At 34.4% G+C, this 18,468-nt stretch overlaps 1 protein-coding gene across 1 annotated transcript in view; it reads left to right on the plus strand.

The window, feature by feature from the left end:
• Positions 1–18,468, plus strand: part of ADGRV1 (adhesion G protein-coupled receptor V1) — a 471,474-nt gene that overhangs the window by 115,483 nt on the left and 337,523 nt on the right. The window contains exons 36-44 of the mRNA XM_074360351.1: positions 1,031–1,130; positions 1,778–1,957; positions 2,608–2,771; positions 8,428–8,521; positions 10,532–10,610; positions 10,715–10,853; positions 11,464–11,605; positions 15,682–15,944; positions 17,825–18,000. Of these exons, the coding sequence (XP_074216452.1) occupies positions 1,031–1,130; positions 1,778–1,957; positions 2,608–2,771; positions 8,428–8,521; positions 10,532–10,610; positions 10,715–10,853; positions 11,464–11,605; positions 15,682–15,944; positions 17,825–18,000 (1,337 nt within the window). The remainder of the gene's footprint in view (positions 1–1,030; positions 1,131–1,777; positions 1,958–2,607; positions 2,772–8,427; positions 8,522–10,531; positions 10,611–10,714; positions 10,854–11,463; positions 11,606–15,681; positions 15,945–17,824; positions 18,001–18,468) is intronic.

Genomic DNA, 18,468 nt, shown 5'->3' on the forward strand with positions numbered 1-18,468 from the left:
TGCTTTGCTGCAAATATCTGGAGGAAGCTGTGTTGTGAGGAAAATGGGAAAATTCTGATTATGTAATTCTAGGATGGAGAGAGATTGATGAGGGAGCTGCTTGCTTAGAAACCTAAAGGGAGACTTAAGGAGGGGGTTTATTTTTCTGTTAAGTACTTGGTAGGTCTCCTTTAAGGAAACAAGATGCTGACTTGGTATTTGAAGCAAGCCATCTTGCAGCCTTCCTGCCCTCCTCCCACTGTTGGTGTCACCTGTGTCATTCTGGAGATGATAAACACTGCTTGTCCCTCTTCTCTTACTCCTCTCTGTCTTGGAACTTTAAATGCACTTTGGACTTTAAATGTTTCACTCCTATGAAGCAGCAGATATAGCCCTAGAAACAAATGTCTTTTTACCTCCTGTTCACACAGTATTTTTGAAGTTATATTTAAAGGCTCTTTCTGATAGTTTGAAAGAAGACGGTTGGTGGAAAATAAGTATTTAAAAGCAGTTCTTGGATAGAAAATCAACACTACTTTATTGTAACTCTATCATCTCCTCTTCTCCACACTCACTTGATATGAATTCTTGTTTGATAATGTGTTTAATTCTTTTCTCTTCATTTCCACTGCCTTGATACTAAGCCAAACCCCTATAACCTTCTGTCTTGAGTACTACATTTGACTTCTAATAACTGGTTTCCCTTCAACACTGGTCTTATTTTCCAGACTCTAGTTTTTCCCATTCATGACTGCCTTTGAAATCTCTCTTATTTATTGCTTTGTCTGAAATTTTCAGTAGTGCTATACTGCTCATTGGATAAAATCTGCATTCATTAGCTCAGCACTCAGAATCTTCCGCACTTAGTCTCTACCTATTATAAGCCTGGTTTCATGTGAGACAATAGTTTTTTATTTAATCTGTTTTTTTTAAGCCATGGAACTCTGTAAGTGAAAGTATATTTGGATGTACAATTTATAAGGCCAGTAAAAGCAGAAGGTAGTTTGTATTCAGTGACACAGAGGGATGAATTTCTTTCTGTTTGACGTAGGGGTCACTGAAAAAAACAATATCTGTGCATTTGTTGGATGACAGTATTCCTGAGGAGAAAGAAGTATACCAAGTTATTCTGTATGACATCAGGACACAAGGTAATGCAGAATTTAATTACATTTTTTCCTCTGGTATATTATTCTTTTCAGAAAAAAGATAATAGTTGCTATCTCTATATTTAACAATTAAATACATACTGATTTTTAAAATATTACTTATAGTATTGTCTGTCTCATAAAAATTTAGATCCAAAAAAAAAAAAACAGCTCAGAATGGAAATACTTACCTTTATGAATTCAATTAAAGCCTTTAAAAATTTTGTTAAATATTTCTTTATGAAATAAAATACATTTCCAAAGGTAGAATTTTTCTGAAATTAATTTTATACTAGCAGATCAGTTTGAATTCTGGACCAGTTATATGGATAAATCAGATTTAATAATTGTGGGCAAATTATCTGGGTATTTTCTTCAGTTTCTACTCAGTTTCTGTAGTTCAGATGATCAGTATAGCAAATAATGATAATAATAGGCCAAGCAAAAATAAATTCATGATTTGCTGTCTAAGAAGAAGAAAACTATAAAGTAGGTACTGTTTGTCAACCTGAAGATTTCTGTTAGAGAAGTAAATGAAATAGAATACTTTCTGATTACTTTAATGTGTTTCAGAGAGCAGGGTTATAGTTTAAGTATTTAGAAGTTAATGCAAATCACTGTTTATTTCTTGTGGTCCCTGACATTCGTAGGAGTTCCACCAGCAGGAACCGCTCTGCTTGATGCTCAAGGATATGCATGTGTTCTGACTGTCGAAGCCAGCGATGAACCACATGGAGTTTTAAATTTTGCTCTTGCATCAAGATTTGTTTTGCTCCAAGAGGCTAACGTAACAGTTCAGCTTTTCGTCAACAGAGAATTTGGATCTCTAGGTTTGTGTTACTGAAGAATGAATGGCGTTTCCAGGAGGATGCTTTTTAAATGTTCTGTTTAGGGCAATGAAAGCCATTGCTAAAACAAATCAGAGACAGGAAAAAATTGTATTTATTAATTCAGAACAGGACTTTATAACTTCTTTATTTTTGAAAGATTAAAGGAATTATGTAGTTTCACAAAAGTGCTGTGTAAGAAACAATCAAAATCTCAGCAGCATGTGTAATAGGCTAGCTGTGGGTCCACTAACTGAGGCTGGGCTTGGTCAGGGATGGCTGTACTCCTATGCTTCTCATTCTTCTCGTGGAACCAGTAGAGACACAAGAAAGCAAGCAGAGACATGCCAGGCCCCCTGTGGTCCAGGCTCAGAACCACATCAGCACTTTTACCTTGTACTAGCAGCCAAAACAAGTCATGCAGCCAAACTCAGAACGTCTGGAGGCAGGGCAGTATGCCTTGCCCACAAGGCGGCATCTCTCAGCCATTACCTATGACATGGTAAAGGCCAATGATTTAGAAAGGGGTGGGGAATTGGGGCCAGTAACACAGCTAGTGCAGGTGCTTCTAGGCAAAGTCAAAATGTTCATAATGAGATATTATTTTTAAATTTTAAATAATTATAAAATGTTTTCCCATCCAATTCAATTAGGAGCCATTAATGTTACATACACCACAGTTCCTGGAATGTTGAGCCTAAAGAACCAAACAGAAGGTAACCTAGCTGAGCCAGGTGTTGACTTTGTGCCGGTAGTTGGCTTTCTGATTTTAGAAGAAGGGGAAACAGCCGCAGCCATCAACATCACTATACTCGAGGTAAAACTCTTATTTCACTATTATTGTATTAAACCTGGATAACCAGATAAAGAGTAGATCGATTAAATATTCTGGTGCTTTTCAATCAGCCTTTTTCTTTTCGTGACTTTTTTAAAACCACATGGGGGATTCTGTTCTTGTCTAGATAGTCTGGTCTGCTGTTGTGTATTTTATTACAGAACATCTTGCTATACAGAGAATTTCCTTAGGGCAGTCCCTTTAAGATGGCATTGGCCTCATAGATTTCCAAAGGAGCATTTTGATTACTCCAAAGGATTCACTGGAATAGCAAAGCCATGTCGCTTAGCGTCTTAGTTGTTAGGACTGGTTAAATTAGAGATAGTGAGAGACTAACTAGAGGCCGTTGGTATAAAATGTGATTATGGTCAGACTTAATCATTGGTGACTGAAATTGTGTTTTAAATGATTTTTCGTATTGTGAAATCTTGTTGCATTTTGAGACTTAGTGTTTCAACTATCTAAATACATTTCCAAGAGGTTTATGGAAATAGTACGAAAATAGAGAAGGTAGGAGATGTTGTGTGTTTGGGGGGTTAGGGAGGGAAAGAGAGAGAGAATAAATATTGCCTTAGAAAAAAATTTTCAATTACTATGTATTTAGGGGGTTCTCTTTTTGAAAGAGATTTTTACTACAAAATTATGAGTACTGTAAACCATTTACCATCTGAAGTCAGTAATTCTTATTTTGTTGATTATCATGGCTCTGTGACCTAATATAATAATGTGAGAACTCTAAAGCTGTAAGGTGAAAGGTAATACTATGTCAGTGTTTGACATAAAGATTTGATAAAACTTTAAGGTAAGTCTTCTTTCAACTATGTAGTCTATTAATGTAACTGAGTATAAATAAATGGATACTTACTCAGATATGTTAGTTTTTTTTTAATAAACTTTTTTTTTATTGAGTTATAGTCATTTTACAGTGTTGTGTCAAATTCCAGTGTAGAGCACAATTTTTCAGTTATACATGAACATACATACGTTCATTGTCACATTCTCTTTCACTGTGAGCTGCCACAAGATCCTGTATATATTTCCCTGTGCTACACAGTACAATCTTGTTTATCTATTCTACATTTTGAAATCCCAGTCCCTTCCCACCCCCAATCCCCTTGGCAACCACAAGTTTGTATTCTATGTTTATGAGTCTGTTTCTGTTTTGTATTTTTGTTTTTTGTTCTTTTTTTTTAGATTCTGCATATGAGTGATCTCATATGGTATTTTTTTTTCTCTTTCTGGCTTACTTCACTTAGAATGACATTTTCCAGGAGCATCCATGTTGCTGCAAATGGCGTTATGTTGTCAGTTTTTATGGTTGAATAGTTATTCCATTATGTAAATATACCACAACTTCTTTATCCAGTCATCTGTTGATGGACATTTAGGCTGTTTCTATGTCTTGGCTGTTGTAAATAGTGCTGCTATGAACATTGGGGTGCAGGTGTCTTTTTGAAGTAGGGTCTCTTCTGGATATATGCCAAGGAGCGGGATTCTTGGGTCATACGGTAAGTCTATTCCTAGTCTTTTGAGGAATCTCCACACTGTTTTCCATAGTGGCTGCACCAAACTGCATTCCCACCAGCAGTGTAGGAGGGTTCCCTTTTCTTCACAGCCTCTCCAGCATTTGTCATTTGTGGACTTTTGAATGATGGCCATTCTGACTGGTGAGAGGTGATACCTCATTGTAGTTTTGATTTGCATTTCTCTGATAATTAGTGATATTGAGCATTTTTTCATGTGCCTATTGATCATTTGTATGTCTTCCTTGGAGAATTGCTTGTTTAGGTCTTCTGCGCATTTTTGGATTGGGTTGTTTGTTTTTTTCTTACTGAGTCGTGTGAACTGCTTATATATCCTGGAGATCAAGCCTTTGTCAGTTTCATTTGCAAAAATTTTCTCCCATTCTGTAGGTTGTCGTATTGTTTTACTTACGTTTTCCTTTGCTGTGCAGAAACTTGTAAGTTTCATTAGGTCTCATTTGTTTATTCTTGCTTTTATTTCTATTGCTTCGGTAGACTGTTCTAGGAGAACATTTTTGAGATGCGTGTCAGGTAATGTTTTGTCTATATTTTCTTCTAGGAGGTTTATTGTATCTTGTCTTATGTTTTAGTCTTTGATCCATTTTGAGTTTCTTTTTGTGTATGGTGTAAGGGAGTGTTCTAGCTTCATTGTTTTACATGCTGCTGTCCAATTTTCCCAACACCATTTGTTGAAGAGACTGTCTTTATTCCATTGTATATTCCTGCCTCCTTTGTTGAAGATTAGTTGACCAAAAGTTTGTGGGTTCATTTCTGGGCTCTCTATTCTGTTCCATTGGTCCATATGTCTGTTTTTGTACCAATACCAGGCTGTCTTGATGACTGTAGCTCTGTAGTATTGTCTGAAGTCTGGGAGAGTTGTTCCTCCAGCCTCTTTCTTTCTCTTCAGTAATACTTTGGCAATTCTAGGTCTTTCGTGGTTCCATATAAATTTTATTATGATTTGTTCTAGTTCTGTGAAATATGTCCTGGGTAATTTGATAGAGATTGCATTAAATCTGTAGATTGCCTTGGGCAGTGTGACCATTTTAACAATATTGATTCTTCCAATTCATGAGCATGGGATATCTTTCCATTTTTTTAAGTTTTCTTTAATTTCCTTCATCAGTGTTTTATAGTTTTCCATGTATAAGTGTTTCACCTCATTGGTTAGATTTATTCCTAGGTATTTTATTACTTTGGGTGCTATTTTAAAGGGGATTGTTTCTTTACTTTCTTTTTCTGTTGATTCATCATTAGTGTAAAGAAATGCAACTGATTTTTCAACGTTAATCTTGTAACCTGCTACCTTGCTGAATTCTTCAATCAGCTCTAGTAGTTTTTGTGTGGATCTTTTAGGGTTTTCTATATATAGTATCATGTCATCTGCATATAGTGACACTTACCTCTTCTTTTCCAATTTGGATCCCTTTTATTTCTCTCTTTTGCCTGATTGCTGTGGCTAGGACTTCCAAGACTGTATTGAATAGGAGTGGTGATAGTGGGCAGCCTTGTCTTGTCCCAGATTTTAGTGGGAAGCTTTTGAGTTTTTCACCGTTGAGTACTATGCCAGCTGTAGGTTTGTCATATATAGCTTTTATTATGTTGAGATATGTTCCCTCTATACCCACTTTGGTGAGAGGTGAGAGTTTTTATCATAAATGGGTGTTGAATTTTATCAAAAGCTTTTTCTGCATCTATTGAAATGATCATGCGGTTTTTGTCCTTTCTCTTGTTGATGTGTTGTATTACATTGATTAATTTGCATATGTTGGACCATCCTTGTGTCCCTGGGATGGGTTTTAAAGCAGAAAATATATAGCCACCCTTTAGGGGTCTAGTTTACAGAGTCTAGTTATATGAACACAGGGTTTTGAAGTTTCCTTTTTCTTCTCCCTTGAGCTTTGAAGCCCTTTCTGTTACAGAGTAGTGCAAGATTAAGAGGCTGCAAGCCTGGATATACAGAAATAAGCCAGGCTGGGGGTTGATAAGGGGAGAGTCACTGCACGGGGGTGGAGAACAGATGGGTTAGATGGGGGACAGTTCCTTTAACATAACTGATTCTGTAACTCACGTTAGTCCGTATGTTATATAAAATAGAGGCTGTGACCTTCATTTTCTAATTTTTTTTCACATGGGAACATATCTCCATTAAATAAAATGAAGAGACAAGTGTATGTTGTGATATTATATATTCATATAAATATATACATTGAGTTTCTATGTAAATATTGTTTGCTGTCTTGTCACTACTGATGTGGGTTTTGCTAGTCCTCATATTTTGAGTGCCCGCCTTATTGTCAGTGCTCTTGGATGGACTGGTGGTTAATAGTAATATTATATTAAAATTAACCATCACAAATATCTGTCACTTTGAAGGGACTCTTTCGAGGCCAGGCAATCCATACACATTATTTTTAATCATTATTGGAATCCCCAAAGTAGCTATTATTTCTCTCACTATAAAGATGGTAGAATTGAGGCCTTAAAGTTTAGGTACCTCACCTGAAGTTACAGAAATTTGGTAAATTTAAGGTAATTAAAATCTTTTCCTCTTATTATATTTAAGATATATTAGGTTTGTGTATTTATATATTTGGTTTACATATTATATTAGTCTAGGTCAAAAATGATATAATATTAGCAGTTTCACGTGGTTCAACCTAATAACTTACCATATATATAAGTTTAATAGTTTATTTTTTTAAATTTCAGCTTTATTGAAGTATAACTAACCAATTCTGCATGGCATCATGTAGAACCTAAAAAAATATGAAATTATAAGATATTTAAAGTGTATATTGTGTTGATGTGACATATGTACACATTGTGAAAGGATTCCCTGCATCTAGTTATTAACACGTCCATCCCCTCACTTATTTATCTTTTTGTGTGTGTGAGAACATTTAAGTTCTACCTCTCTAGCAAGTTTCAGTTTTACAGTACAGTGTTGTCAGCTGTAGTCACCATGTTTTACATTAGCTCCTCAGACCTTATTTATCTCATAGCTGAGTTTATACTCTTTTACCAATCCCTCTCAGTTTTCCCCACTGTCCAGCCCCAGCAACCAGTTTTCTACTCTTTCTTTCTGTGAGTTTGACTCTTTTTTTTTTTTTTTTTTTAGATTCTACATGTAAGTAATACCATGTAGTATTTGTCTTCCTCTATCTGGCTTATTTCATTTAGCATAATGCCCTCAAGGACCATCCATGCTGTTGAAAATGGAAGGATTTCCTTCTTTCTCATGGCTGAATAGTATTCCATTTTATATATATACCATGACATCTTTATCCATTCATTTGTTGATGGACACTTAGGTTGTTTCCATATCTTGGCTATTGTGAATAATGCTGCAGTGAACATGGGAGTGCAGATACCTCTTCTCTATCCTGTTTTCATTTCCTTCGGGTATATATACCCAGGTGTGGGTATGCTGGTAGTTCTATTTTTAACTTTCTGAGGAACCTTCATATTGCTTTGCACAATGGCTTCATCAGTTTACATTCCTACCAGCAGTGCACAAGGATTTGCTTTTCTCCACATTCTCACCTACACAAAAACACTTACGTTTTGTCTTTTTGATAATTGCCATTCTAACAGGTGTGAGGTGATATCTTATTGTGGTTTTGATTTGCATTTCTATGATGATTAATGATGTTGAGCATCTTTTCATGTACAGGTTGGTCATTTGTATATCTTCCTTGGAAAGATGTGTGTTCCTTTCTTCTGCATTGTAAATCAGATTATTAGTTGTTTTGCTGTTGAGTTACGTGATTTTTAAAATGTGTTTTGGATGTATATGATTTGAAAATATTTTCTCCCCTTCCATTAGTTGACTTTTTTTTGTTGATGGTTTCTTTTGCTGTGCAGAAGCTTTTTAGTTTGACATAGTTCCACTTGTTTATTTTTGCTTTTGGCATCAAATCTAAAAAAAATCTTTGCCAAGACATGTTTATTTTTTCTAATTTACATCTTTTCTACTCTATGTTTGCATTTTAAAATTTTCTGTATACTATTTAAGTACATATATTTATAAGATCATTTTAAAAAGCAGCTTGTGAGAGGTGATTACTTTGAGAGCATAATTATAGTGAATTTAATGGATGTAATTTTTGCAGGATGAAATACCAGAACTAGAAGAATATTTCCTCGTAAATTTAACTTACGTGGAACTTATCATGGCTCCTTTAACTTCATTTCCTCCTAGACTAGGTATGATGGGATTTTTGTTTGTCTCTGTTTACTCACTGCAAATGAAGTAGTTTCTTTCTTTCTTTTTTTTTTTTTTGGTCAGAAGTGATCATTGTGATGTTTTTTAATCTCAGCTATATGTGAAAGTATGTTGGACTTTCAGATTTATTTTAATTTGGAGACCATAATATATTATCATTTTGTACACTGGACAGCATAAAGACATTTAAGAATTATTGTGTGATGCTTTTTAAGCATTGCAGTTTTTTTAGAACCTAATTTGTAATCTTCAAAATAGAATTAGTTCTTATGAAGGCATTTTCCTTTTAATATTTAATTTGCTAATTAATTAGCAATTAAATAATTCACTAATTTAATTTATTTTCGTTTGTTCTCCAACCTATCAGATGTTTTTATTTTCTCTTAGATTAAGCAAAACTTTTATTTGTTTATTGGTTGTGTTCTCTGCTTCTTTTTTGACTTTTTATCTTTTTCTTTTCATGCTTTAGAAAAGACTCAGTTAATTCATTACAGACTAAAAGGTAAAACTTGTACCTCAGTACAAATTTATGTAGATTACGTTAAAAAGATCTACTCCTGTTATTAAAAGACAAACTCTTGTTTATGATTTGGATGTTTGATATTGGAGATTTTGTCAGAAACTTGTAGATGTGATGGACCACTGGCGGCTGGTGGTGAATAGCACTGAGGTTGCCTGCTCCCCACCTCATGGTTAGAAGGGCTCCGGGCAGAGGGAAAATTAGTCTGGGTTAAAGGGGGAGAAGCAGGGCCTAGAGCGGTGGCCTGAGCATAGAGGTTCCTCGTTTACTTCTGAGGCTCAATACAACAACTTTGAAAATAGCAGAAGGGAATCATCAGTTTTTAACTTATTATTATTATTATTATTATTATTATTATTATTATTATTATTATTATCATTATTATTATTATTAGGAAAGTTTCAGTTCTTTTGCAAAAGAAATATATGACTCTAATGACTAAGCTGTTTACATCAAGCAGTTGTTACAAGGTAATTATTGTTCATACTAAGAAAACTAACAGAGTACATCATATTTCCCGATGCTCATATTAGAGGTAATTTGAATAGTTTAGCCATTGGTAAGTGCTGTCTAATGCCCCTGTTTCAGGTGCTTTGTATACTGGTACCAGTATTCCTTACATTTTCCCATTTTACAGATGCAGGAGCTGAGGCTAAGAGATGCTAAGTAACATGCTGAAGTCACACAGCTAGGAAATGGTGTAGCCTCTGGTTTGATGGGTACAGATACTGATTTTACATTCCTTCCTAGTCAATGTTGGTCTTTTCACTCAGAGAGAATTATACTCTCCTCACCCCTTCTTCGCCCAGGCAGCTGTCATGAGTATCGTAGAGTACAGTAGAGCCACTGAATTTAAAAAGAAAAAAAGACAAACATACTAAAAAAAAAGAACAAAACATTAACAGGCTTAGTTACTATTTCAAGACTGAATAATGAATATTGGTAACATACTGAGTGTGATGGACAGAATACAAAATAAAAAGGGAAAAGAGAAATTTAATCTTAGTTTTTATCCCACCTAACCTTCCCCCATCTTTCCCACTTTTCTCAGCTTCTGTTTGTATCCCTGTCTCTTTTTCACACCTGTTTTTCTCTGCAGTACCTCCTGCCTTTATCTCCCTCTTTCTTTTGTCTTCTCTTTCTACTCTTTGTGACCATCCCCGTTTTCCTCTCCTCTTGAAATGGGTTGAAATAACAGAAATAAAACCATAACCTTAGTTGCTTGTTTTATACTGTTCTCGGTTCAGTATAGATTTCTATTAGTCAGTGGTTCTTGTTAGCAAAAAGTTTTTCATTTGAGTGTTATAAGTATTTATGTCTTATTTTCTTAAACATCTTTTGAATAACATCGACAGTACCTCTGTATTAGGAATTATATAATACCAAAGGGGTAGGCTTTAAAATTCTGAATCAAATAGTTCTCCATTAATCATTTACACTTATTTTAAAGTATGTTTCCACATTTCCTCAGATTCAGAGGGCTTGACGGCACAGATTATTATTGATGCCAATGATGGTGCTCGAGGCATGATCCAGTGGCAGCACAGCAGGTAAACCCAGGGCTGCGTGACTGCCCTTTTTTAGGGGTTTAGATGCTTCACTGTCTACTGAATAAATACTTATAAGGAAAAATGATGTATTCTCTTTATTATAGGTTTGAAGTAAATGAAACCCAAGAAAGTTTAACACTGGTAGCCCAGAGGAGCAAAGGGGCTCTTGGCCACGTTTCCCTGTTTGTGTATGCCCAGAATTTGGAAGCACAGCTGGGGCTGGATTACATCTTTACCCCAATGGTGAATTCATTGAGAATTATAGTGATTTAGGTTCTGTAAATAAATTAGTGTAAATATAATTAACTACTGTAATAGTCCACAGTAAATTAGAGCAAAGATTTTCAAGTGGAATAGCTCTCTTCACTATTTTAATAAAATATATAAATTGCATTTTTAGTACTGTCCTAAAGATTATTCTGTATTTCGTTTCATTCATTCACCATTTTATTGCAATATTTGATAGTGGAGAACATAGATTATTGTGTTAAAGAATTTATATCATTAGATGACCTTCCCAGAGTATTTCTTATGCTTCTTGAAAATGTTAACTCTTTCATTTCTTTGTTTTAATTTAGGGAAACACCTTTATTATTTGAAAATGCTTTTTATTTTGTCTCTTCATGTCCTTTACTGCTTAGTCAAATGTTTACTTTTCTTCCTGTAGAACTTTTACTGTTTAAACTTAATATTGTCAATTTAAATAAAAAGAGATCATGTGAAAAAATAAGGAAAAAATCCCTATAGACAGCTTATTTCATATTCACAACTACATTGTATTTGTTTCCAAGCATTTTCTAACGACTCAGAGTGTATTTAAATATAATACTGTCTACTTTACTTTTTTGACCAGATTCTACATTTTGCTGATGGAGAAGGGTATAAAAATGTTGACATCATGATTCTTGATGATGACATTCCAGAAGGAGATGAAACATTTCAGCTGATTTTAACAAATCCTTCTCCTGGGCTGGAGCTGGGGGAAAATATACTAGGTAATTGATCATTTCGTATACACAGCTCCCTCTCACTCCTTCATTTCTGCTGTTTTTGTAATATGGAGGCAGTTGTAGAGGGTTTAGAGAGACTTAAATGGATTTCTGTGCTCAGAGTGAAAAATATTTTAAGTTAATCATTTTAGAATTTCATGTCAGCGTAACAGTGCTTCTAGCCTGTATGTTTTGTGTGTGTGCGTGTATGTAAAAATGAAAAAAGTAGGTTGGTAGCAAAAATATTATTAAGTGATTTCTGCAATTATTGTACATTTTATTTAATTTGTAAATGTCTCCCCTTTGGAATTTGAATTCTGCTCTGATTTTCTGTTTAGTGGCAGAAGGAATGACAAGTTAGCAATTTCAGTGTCATCTAACTGCTGTAGTGTTTCCACATAAAGTTGAAGTGTATTGATACTTCAGACAGATGGTGGGAGCCAGAATTCTTTGGTTGGAGCAGTTTGACATTGTTAGGAAAAGTCATCCAAGGTCGCTGCTTGTTAGATATCATGCTCACTGCTTAGAGAAGGTTAAAAAAAAGAGAGACAGAGGAGGAAACCTCGTAGAAGTACTGAACGTTAAGATTGAAACAGCTCTAAAAAAGCCACTTAATTCAATTCCCTGTGGTGATAGGTAGGTGGATTTAAAAGACTGAATGTTGACTGACTCTTCAGCCCCTTGTTTTAGCTATTGGCTGAGACTTTTTTGACATTCCTTTAATTTACCTTTGTATTCCTGAATTATTGACCTGTTTGTGAAAAAAATCTGATGTGTGTTAAAAAAAAAAAAAAAGAAAGAATTGTGAGTAACCCAAGAACTGGTTTTTACTTTTATTGTCATACTGATAAAGTTAAGTGCTATTTCTAAGTTGCCAGAACTTTTTCTTGAGGCTGTGGCCATTGTTTCAAATTCAAAGAGGATGTTGAAAATAAACTCTTCTCATTGTTGGGGAACATAATAGGTTTGTATGTAAAGGGTTGTAGAAATGGACACTGCATTGGTTAAGAGTCTTCCGTATGGAAACAACAGAAAACCCAATTAAAACTGACTTAAATGGAGACAGTTTATTGGCTCATTTAATCTGGGAGTCGAGAGACATGTAGCTTTAGATGAGGTGGGACCAGAACTTAGCATGCCACCAGAGACACTGTTGTTTTCTGTCTCTTCTCCTTGCCTTTCGGAGTATTGGCCTCATTCCAAGGCTAACATTACTTGTACTGATGGTTGTCAGCATCATTCTTCTACATCCCGTGTAACAAAAAAAGAGAGAGTATTCAAAATCAAGCATTCCTGCAAAGTCCTAATATAATTCTGATTGGAATTATGTAGGTTACGTGCCCACTAGTATGAGTAGCAAGAAATAATATGTTGTGGGCTCTGTCAAGGTTACTTTACAGTTGTAATTTTCTATTTTTAAATATTAAAAAAATCTTCAAAACATTAAGTGCTTTGATACTAAGTAATTTCTTAAACTAGGCCCCACGAATTGACCTTTATACTATTTCCAAACTTCCATAAGTTTCGAGTAAATATCCTTGTGTACAAATCTTTGGATGTATGGGCAGTTAAGATTCTATCTGTTGAGTACCATGGGTGTTTAGTGGGAAGGACATCAGCTGCCCTCTATGTTACCTGCACTCCAAAGTGTCTGTATAAAATTGTTTATCCTTGTCTACACCAGGAATTTCTTTGGTCCTTAACATTAAAAAAAAAAAAAATCCCTATTCTAATGAATAGGAAATAGGTGATTATACTGTGTATTTTTTTCCTTTATTTCCTTGTTCATTAGTGAGTTTAATACTGGTTATTCGCTTGTTTGTTTGTTTGTTTAATTTGTGTGATTAGGTTTTTATATATCTGAATGTGCTTTTCTGTGGTTTATGCCTTTATTGGTTTATAGGAATACTTAATATATTCTGAAGTCAGTCTTTTTCTTGTGTTAAATATGCTGTATTTAACACATGTACATAATGCATGTTGTGTTATATATATTCTCCTACTCTCTCATTTATTGTTTAAGTTTAATATGGTCTCTTTTGTTATAAAATAGTTAAAATATCAAGTATTTTTGGATATACTTTCAAATTCTGTTTATTTAGATCTTTCCCACCGAAAAGCTATAAAATATTTTACTATTTTTTCTAATATTTTCATACTTTTTGTTTACATTTAATTATTTAGCATACCACGGATGTATTCACTGGTAGTAAGTGAGATAAGGATACTTTATTTTTCTTCTGAAATGTAAAATCAATATTCTGTTATCATATAGAGATGGGACATTCATTTGGTGTTGATTTTCAGTGTAAAATTTATTTTTATGTCTGTCCATTTGTCTGTGTGTCTGTCTGTCTGTCTATCTATCCTTCTGTCTGTCTATCTGTTTTTCCTTGGCTCTTTTCTTCTCTGTTTGCCTGTTCATGTGCTATAATAAAATAGTGTTTTATTTGCCATAGCTTTAAAGTACATTTTGTTATTTTTCAGGCCGAATGCTTTCTATTTTTCTGACTCTAAATCATCTCATTTCAAATGGTCTCTTCCATATGAACTTTAGAGTCAAAAATTGAGTTCATTAAAAAAAACTATTTTGATTGAGTTTGAAATTTTAGATTAATTTGGATGGACTCAACATTGTTATAGTACTGTTTTTCTGTTTATAAATATGTATACCTCTTCATTAATTGTCATCTTCTTTTAGATCATTGCCTTACTTTGTATTCATTCCCTCAAGAGCAAACCCTTAGACAAGAATTTGGATGGAAGTAGTTTATGTGGGAGGTGATCTCTGGAGACATAATGAGAATCAAAGACATGAGACAGAGAGAGGAAAACTGATAGGAGATGTACCATCAGTGAATGGTACTGCTGTGGGCAACTGGGGCTCAGTCTTTCTGGGATCCTTCTTAGACACTGAGTTGAATAAAGCTCAGAGCTGTCCTACTGAGAAGGAAGGAAGCTGGGATATTCAGCCATCAATTCCTATTCCTCATTTTTTGAGGATCAGTCGTGGGTGTGTAGTCTCTGGCTTTCTGGCCTGATTCTTGCTTGAATTAATGCTCTTCTGGGGCAGACAGAAACCAGTGGGCAAACAGCTGCTGAAAGTGACTCAGGAGCGAGCTGAGGGTTTTGGGCGAGGCTCTGACAGCATCTGCCACAGTCACACATGAATGTTTTATAATTTTTATAAGTCTTATTTTTTTACTTTGATTCCTAGGTATTGTTGCTATTATGAACGAGGTCCCTTTTCTATTATATTTTATATAGTTATACCTGGTATATAGAGGTATTATAATAATCTTTCAGAAAGCATGCCCTGAAGCAGAATTCCTAGTGTTGAGCACCAGGCCTGCCAGGTCCTAACTTGTGAGCTTCCACAGATTGGCCCATCTGTGCTTCAGTCATCGGTTCTGTGAAATGAGAATAATAATAGAGTCAGCCCCGTAGGGTTAGAGTGAGAATTAAATGAGCTCATACAGGTTAAGCAGTTTGTAAGTTCTCAACAGTCTTAGTTGTTTCAGTTGTTATTCTTAACATTATTATTAGTGGTAGTAAAAAATAGAAAGCCCTTGATTTCTGAAGGTTACCCGGCCTATGTTTTGAACTCTTACTATATAATAGTTCTGATGATTTTTTTCTCTTGCCTTTTCTAAGAAGGCAGCCATGGTGTCTAGAAAATAATGACGGTGCTGACTCTTTCTTTTTGTTGCTTTTACACTTGTTACCTGGCTGTTAGCTCCAGGACAATGCTGAGTAATAATAGCATGATGACAGACTTTGTTTTGTTCTGTTTTTAGTGGCAACCCTTCTAATGTTTCAGTGTTAAGTTTGGTATTCGCTGTTGGCCTCTGAGAGATAACACTTCACCAGGTTGAGGAAGCTGCCTTTTATTTCAAGGTTACTATTTTTATTTATAGCATCAGTGAATATGGAATTCCATTAAATGCCTTTTAAAATTTCTCTTGTTTTTCAGATGATCTAGAAGAGAGTTGGCCTAGTTTACAATGAAACATCCACATGTTCCCCACTACTTATAACCCATTCTGTTTTCATTTATTGTTTTAATATTTTTATTTTGACAGCCTTAATTACTGTCCTTGCTAATGATGATGGCCCTGGAGTCCTGTCATTTAACAACAGTGAGCACTTTTTCGTACGAGAACCAACAGCTCTCTACATACAGGAGAGTGTTGCGATGCTGTACATTGTTCGGGAACCTGCACAAGGACTCTTTGGAACTGTTACAGTTCAGTTTGTTGTGACAGAAGTGAATTCTTTAGTGGAGTCTAAAGATCTGACTCCTTCCAAAGGCTACATTGTTTTAGAAGAAGGTGTTCCTTTCAAGGTACAGTATGAACCTTTAATAAGAATGAATGATTAATATTTACAAAATGAATTTCTCTTGGAGGAGCACCCTAGATCCTTGAAAGAAAAATCGCATCTTAAGTGGTAGGTTAAGGTATGATTAGATTACTGTGTGAAAGTGCTGTAGTGCTGTCTTGTTTGCATAACAGGCAGCTGGAGAAATTTGCTCCATTAACAGGATAGTGGAATGAGCAAATGATAAAGAAAATGTGCATGTTGCAGTTTTAAATGTTAAGTATATTCAAATGGCATACTTCACAGTATATTGTCTGTAAATCATAAACTTACAAGAAGCTCCAAACCATTCATTGCAGTTGTTAAACCGTAGCCATTCTTTTGCCACATTTTCCTGAAAGAAAATATAACTGTTTCCTTCACACTGCTTGTTTGATAAGCAAGTATCCTGTTTGAACAGGAATAGGTAATTGGAGGAAAAATGCTAGATTTGGGTTAATCATAAATATGAATTATACTTGCAGAAGTTTACCTTCTGAAACTTCTTTTTTCTGTATATTAATTTGTTTCTGCTACTAAAATTTATTTTTAAAACACAGTTTAAATTTAAAATAGCTAATTGCATTAGCTTAAGATATTTTTCAAGCCAGATATATAAAGTATAGTAATTTTAAAATTTTAAACTTAAAGTTTGAAAAAATTTTAAATTCTTTTATTTAAAAATAGTCCATCTAATAATTAAATAAGTTTGTTTATGATCAGTTTGTGTAAACTTTAGTACGTTTTAAAATTCATGTTCATTTGTCCAATTTATTCATGTTTTTTGAAGTTCAGAACCCTTAATTGATTTGTTCAAGAACACGTATCTTGATACAGATAAAAAGAATTCAGATTTGAAGTATTTTATGAATTTGCTATTGCTTTACATTCACATGCCTTTTAAAAATGTTTTGAATTTTATTTCATTTATTCAACTTTTTGTATATTTTTAGTTTATTATTATAATTTATTGTGGCTTTTTTTCCTTAAAAGACTCTTTTTCAAAGGTGCTTAAAAACTTTTCTGTTTATTATGCAAATTAAATATTAGAGCAAATTTGGATTAAATAGATTTTTCTCTCACCTACATAACTGTCTTTTTCCCACATGTTTTTATTTTGAGGTATAAAAAAGTAAAATACAAAAAGTTAAGTGCATTGTCCAGTGACTTAAAAAATATGTATACACCAGTGTAACAGCCACTCAGATTAATATATGAAACATTACCATCACACGGAGGTTTCTTTCTTGTCCTTTGCCCTTCCCAGAGGAAAGGGCTTTCTGGTTTCTCTCACTGAAGCCTCATTTTGCTGATTCTTGAGCTTTTTATAAATAGAATCCTACAGTATGGATTCTTTTTGTGTCTGACTTCTTTTGGTCAGCGTCATTTTTGGTTACACATATGAGTAGTTGGTTCTTTTTTATTGCTCAGTAGCATTTCATTGAATAGGTTACTATTTATCCATTGGGTTGTTACTAATTTGTGCCTGCTATGGTATAACTGTTTTTTAAGAGTGAATCTTAGGTTAGAATGAGACTAGTGCAGTTATGTAGCTAGGGCAGGATAAAGAAGTAGCAAAATTGAAGACCTAAATTTAATTTTTCAGTCTCAGTGATATCTTCAAATGACATAAATACTTATTTTTAGACATTTCAGTGGAGTATGTCACAGTGTTGAAGATCTTGAAAGTTGTAACTTGAAACAGTTGTAACTATTACATTATAAGGACCAGTATTAACATAAAAAAGAGGTGATGTTTTCCAAACACGATGTTTTTTGTTGTCAGAAATGTTTAGCACATTACTCTATATGTGTGTTGCAAAAATACTGTATTCTAGTAACTTTATCTTTTGATTGTGTTTTCAGGCCCTGCATATATCTGCCATATTGGACACGGAACCAGAGATGGATGAGCATTTTGTCTGCACCTTGTTTAATCCGACTGGTGGTGCTAGACTAGGGGCGCGTGTTCAGACACTGATCACAGTTTTGCAAAACCAGGCCCCTTTGGGGCTGTTCAGCATCTCTGCACTTGCAAATAGGTATGGTTTGTTCAGAAAGAAATTATCACTGCTGAAGCTAAGTAGGAAATACCTTTTGACATGAAGACAATGCAAAAGCAAATTGATCTCTGACGATTGTAATGGGGACTTTTAAAACGAGCTCTGGCAGATAGATCCAGAGAGGCCATTTGCCCTTCCGTAACAGGGAGCATCAGAAACCTAAGCTTGTCCTGTGTATGCTGTCGCTAGAATTCTTACATTCTCAGAATCTACCCTTTCAGGTGAAAGCACTATTTTATGTTTTTAATATTAAAAAGTAAGGAATAATGTAAATTATATTTAGCTGCTCAAACCAAATGACTGACTCTTCAAACATATATTAACATGATTGTAGTTTTAAAATTCCTTGTGGAAACTGACAAATATTTATTTTTTAATATCTCAGAAATATTCCGATAGATCTAGTTTTATTAATATGTCAAGAATTTCCTGATTCATTTTTCCCTC

The sequence above is a fragment of the Camelus bactrianus genome, chromosome 3 (genome assembly GCF_048773025.1).
Source record: "Camelus bactrianus isolate YW-2024 breed Bactrian camel chromosome 3, ASM4877302v1, whole genome shotgun sequence".
NCBI lineage: Eukaryota > Metazoa > Chordata > Mammalia > Artiodactyla > Camelidae > Camelus > Camelus bactrianus.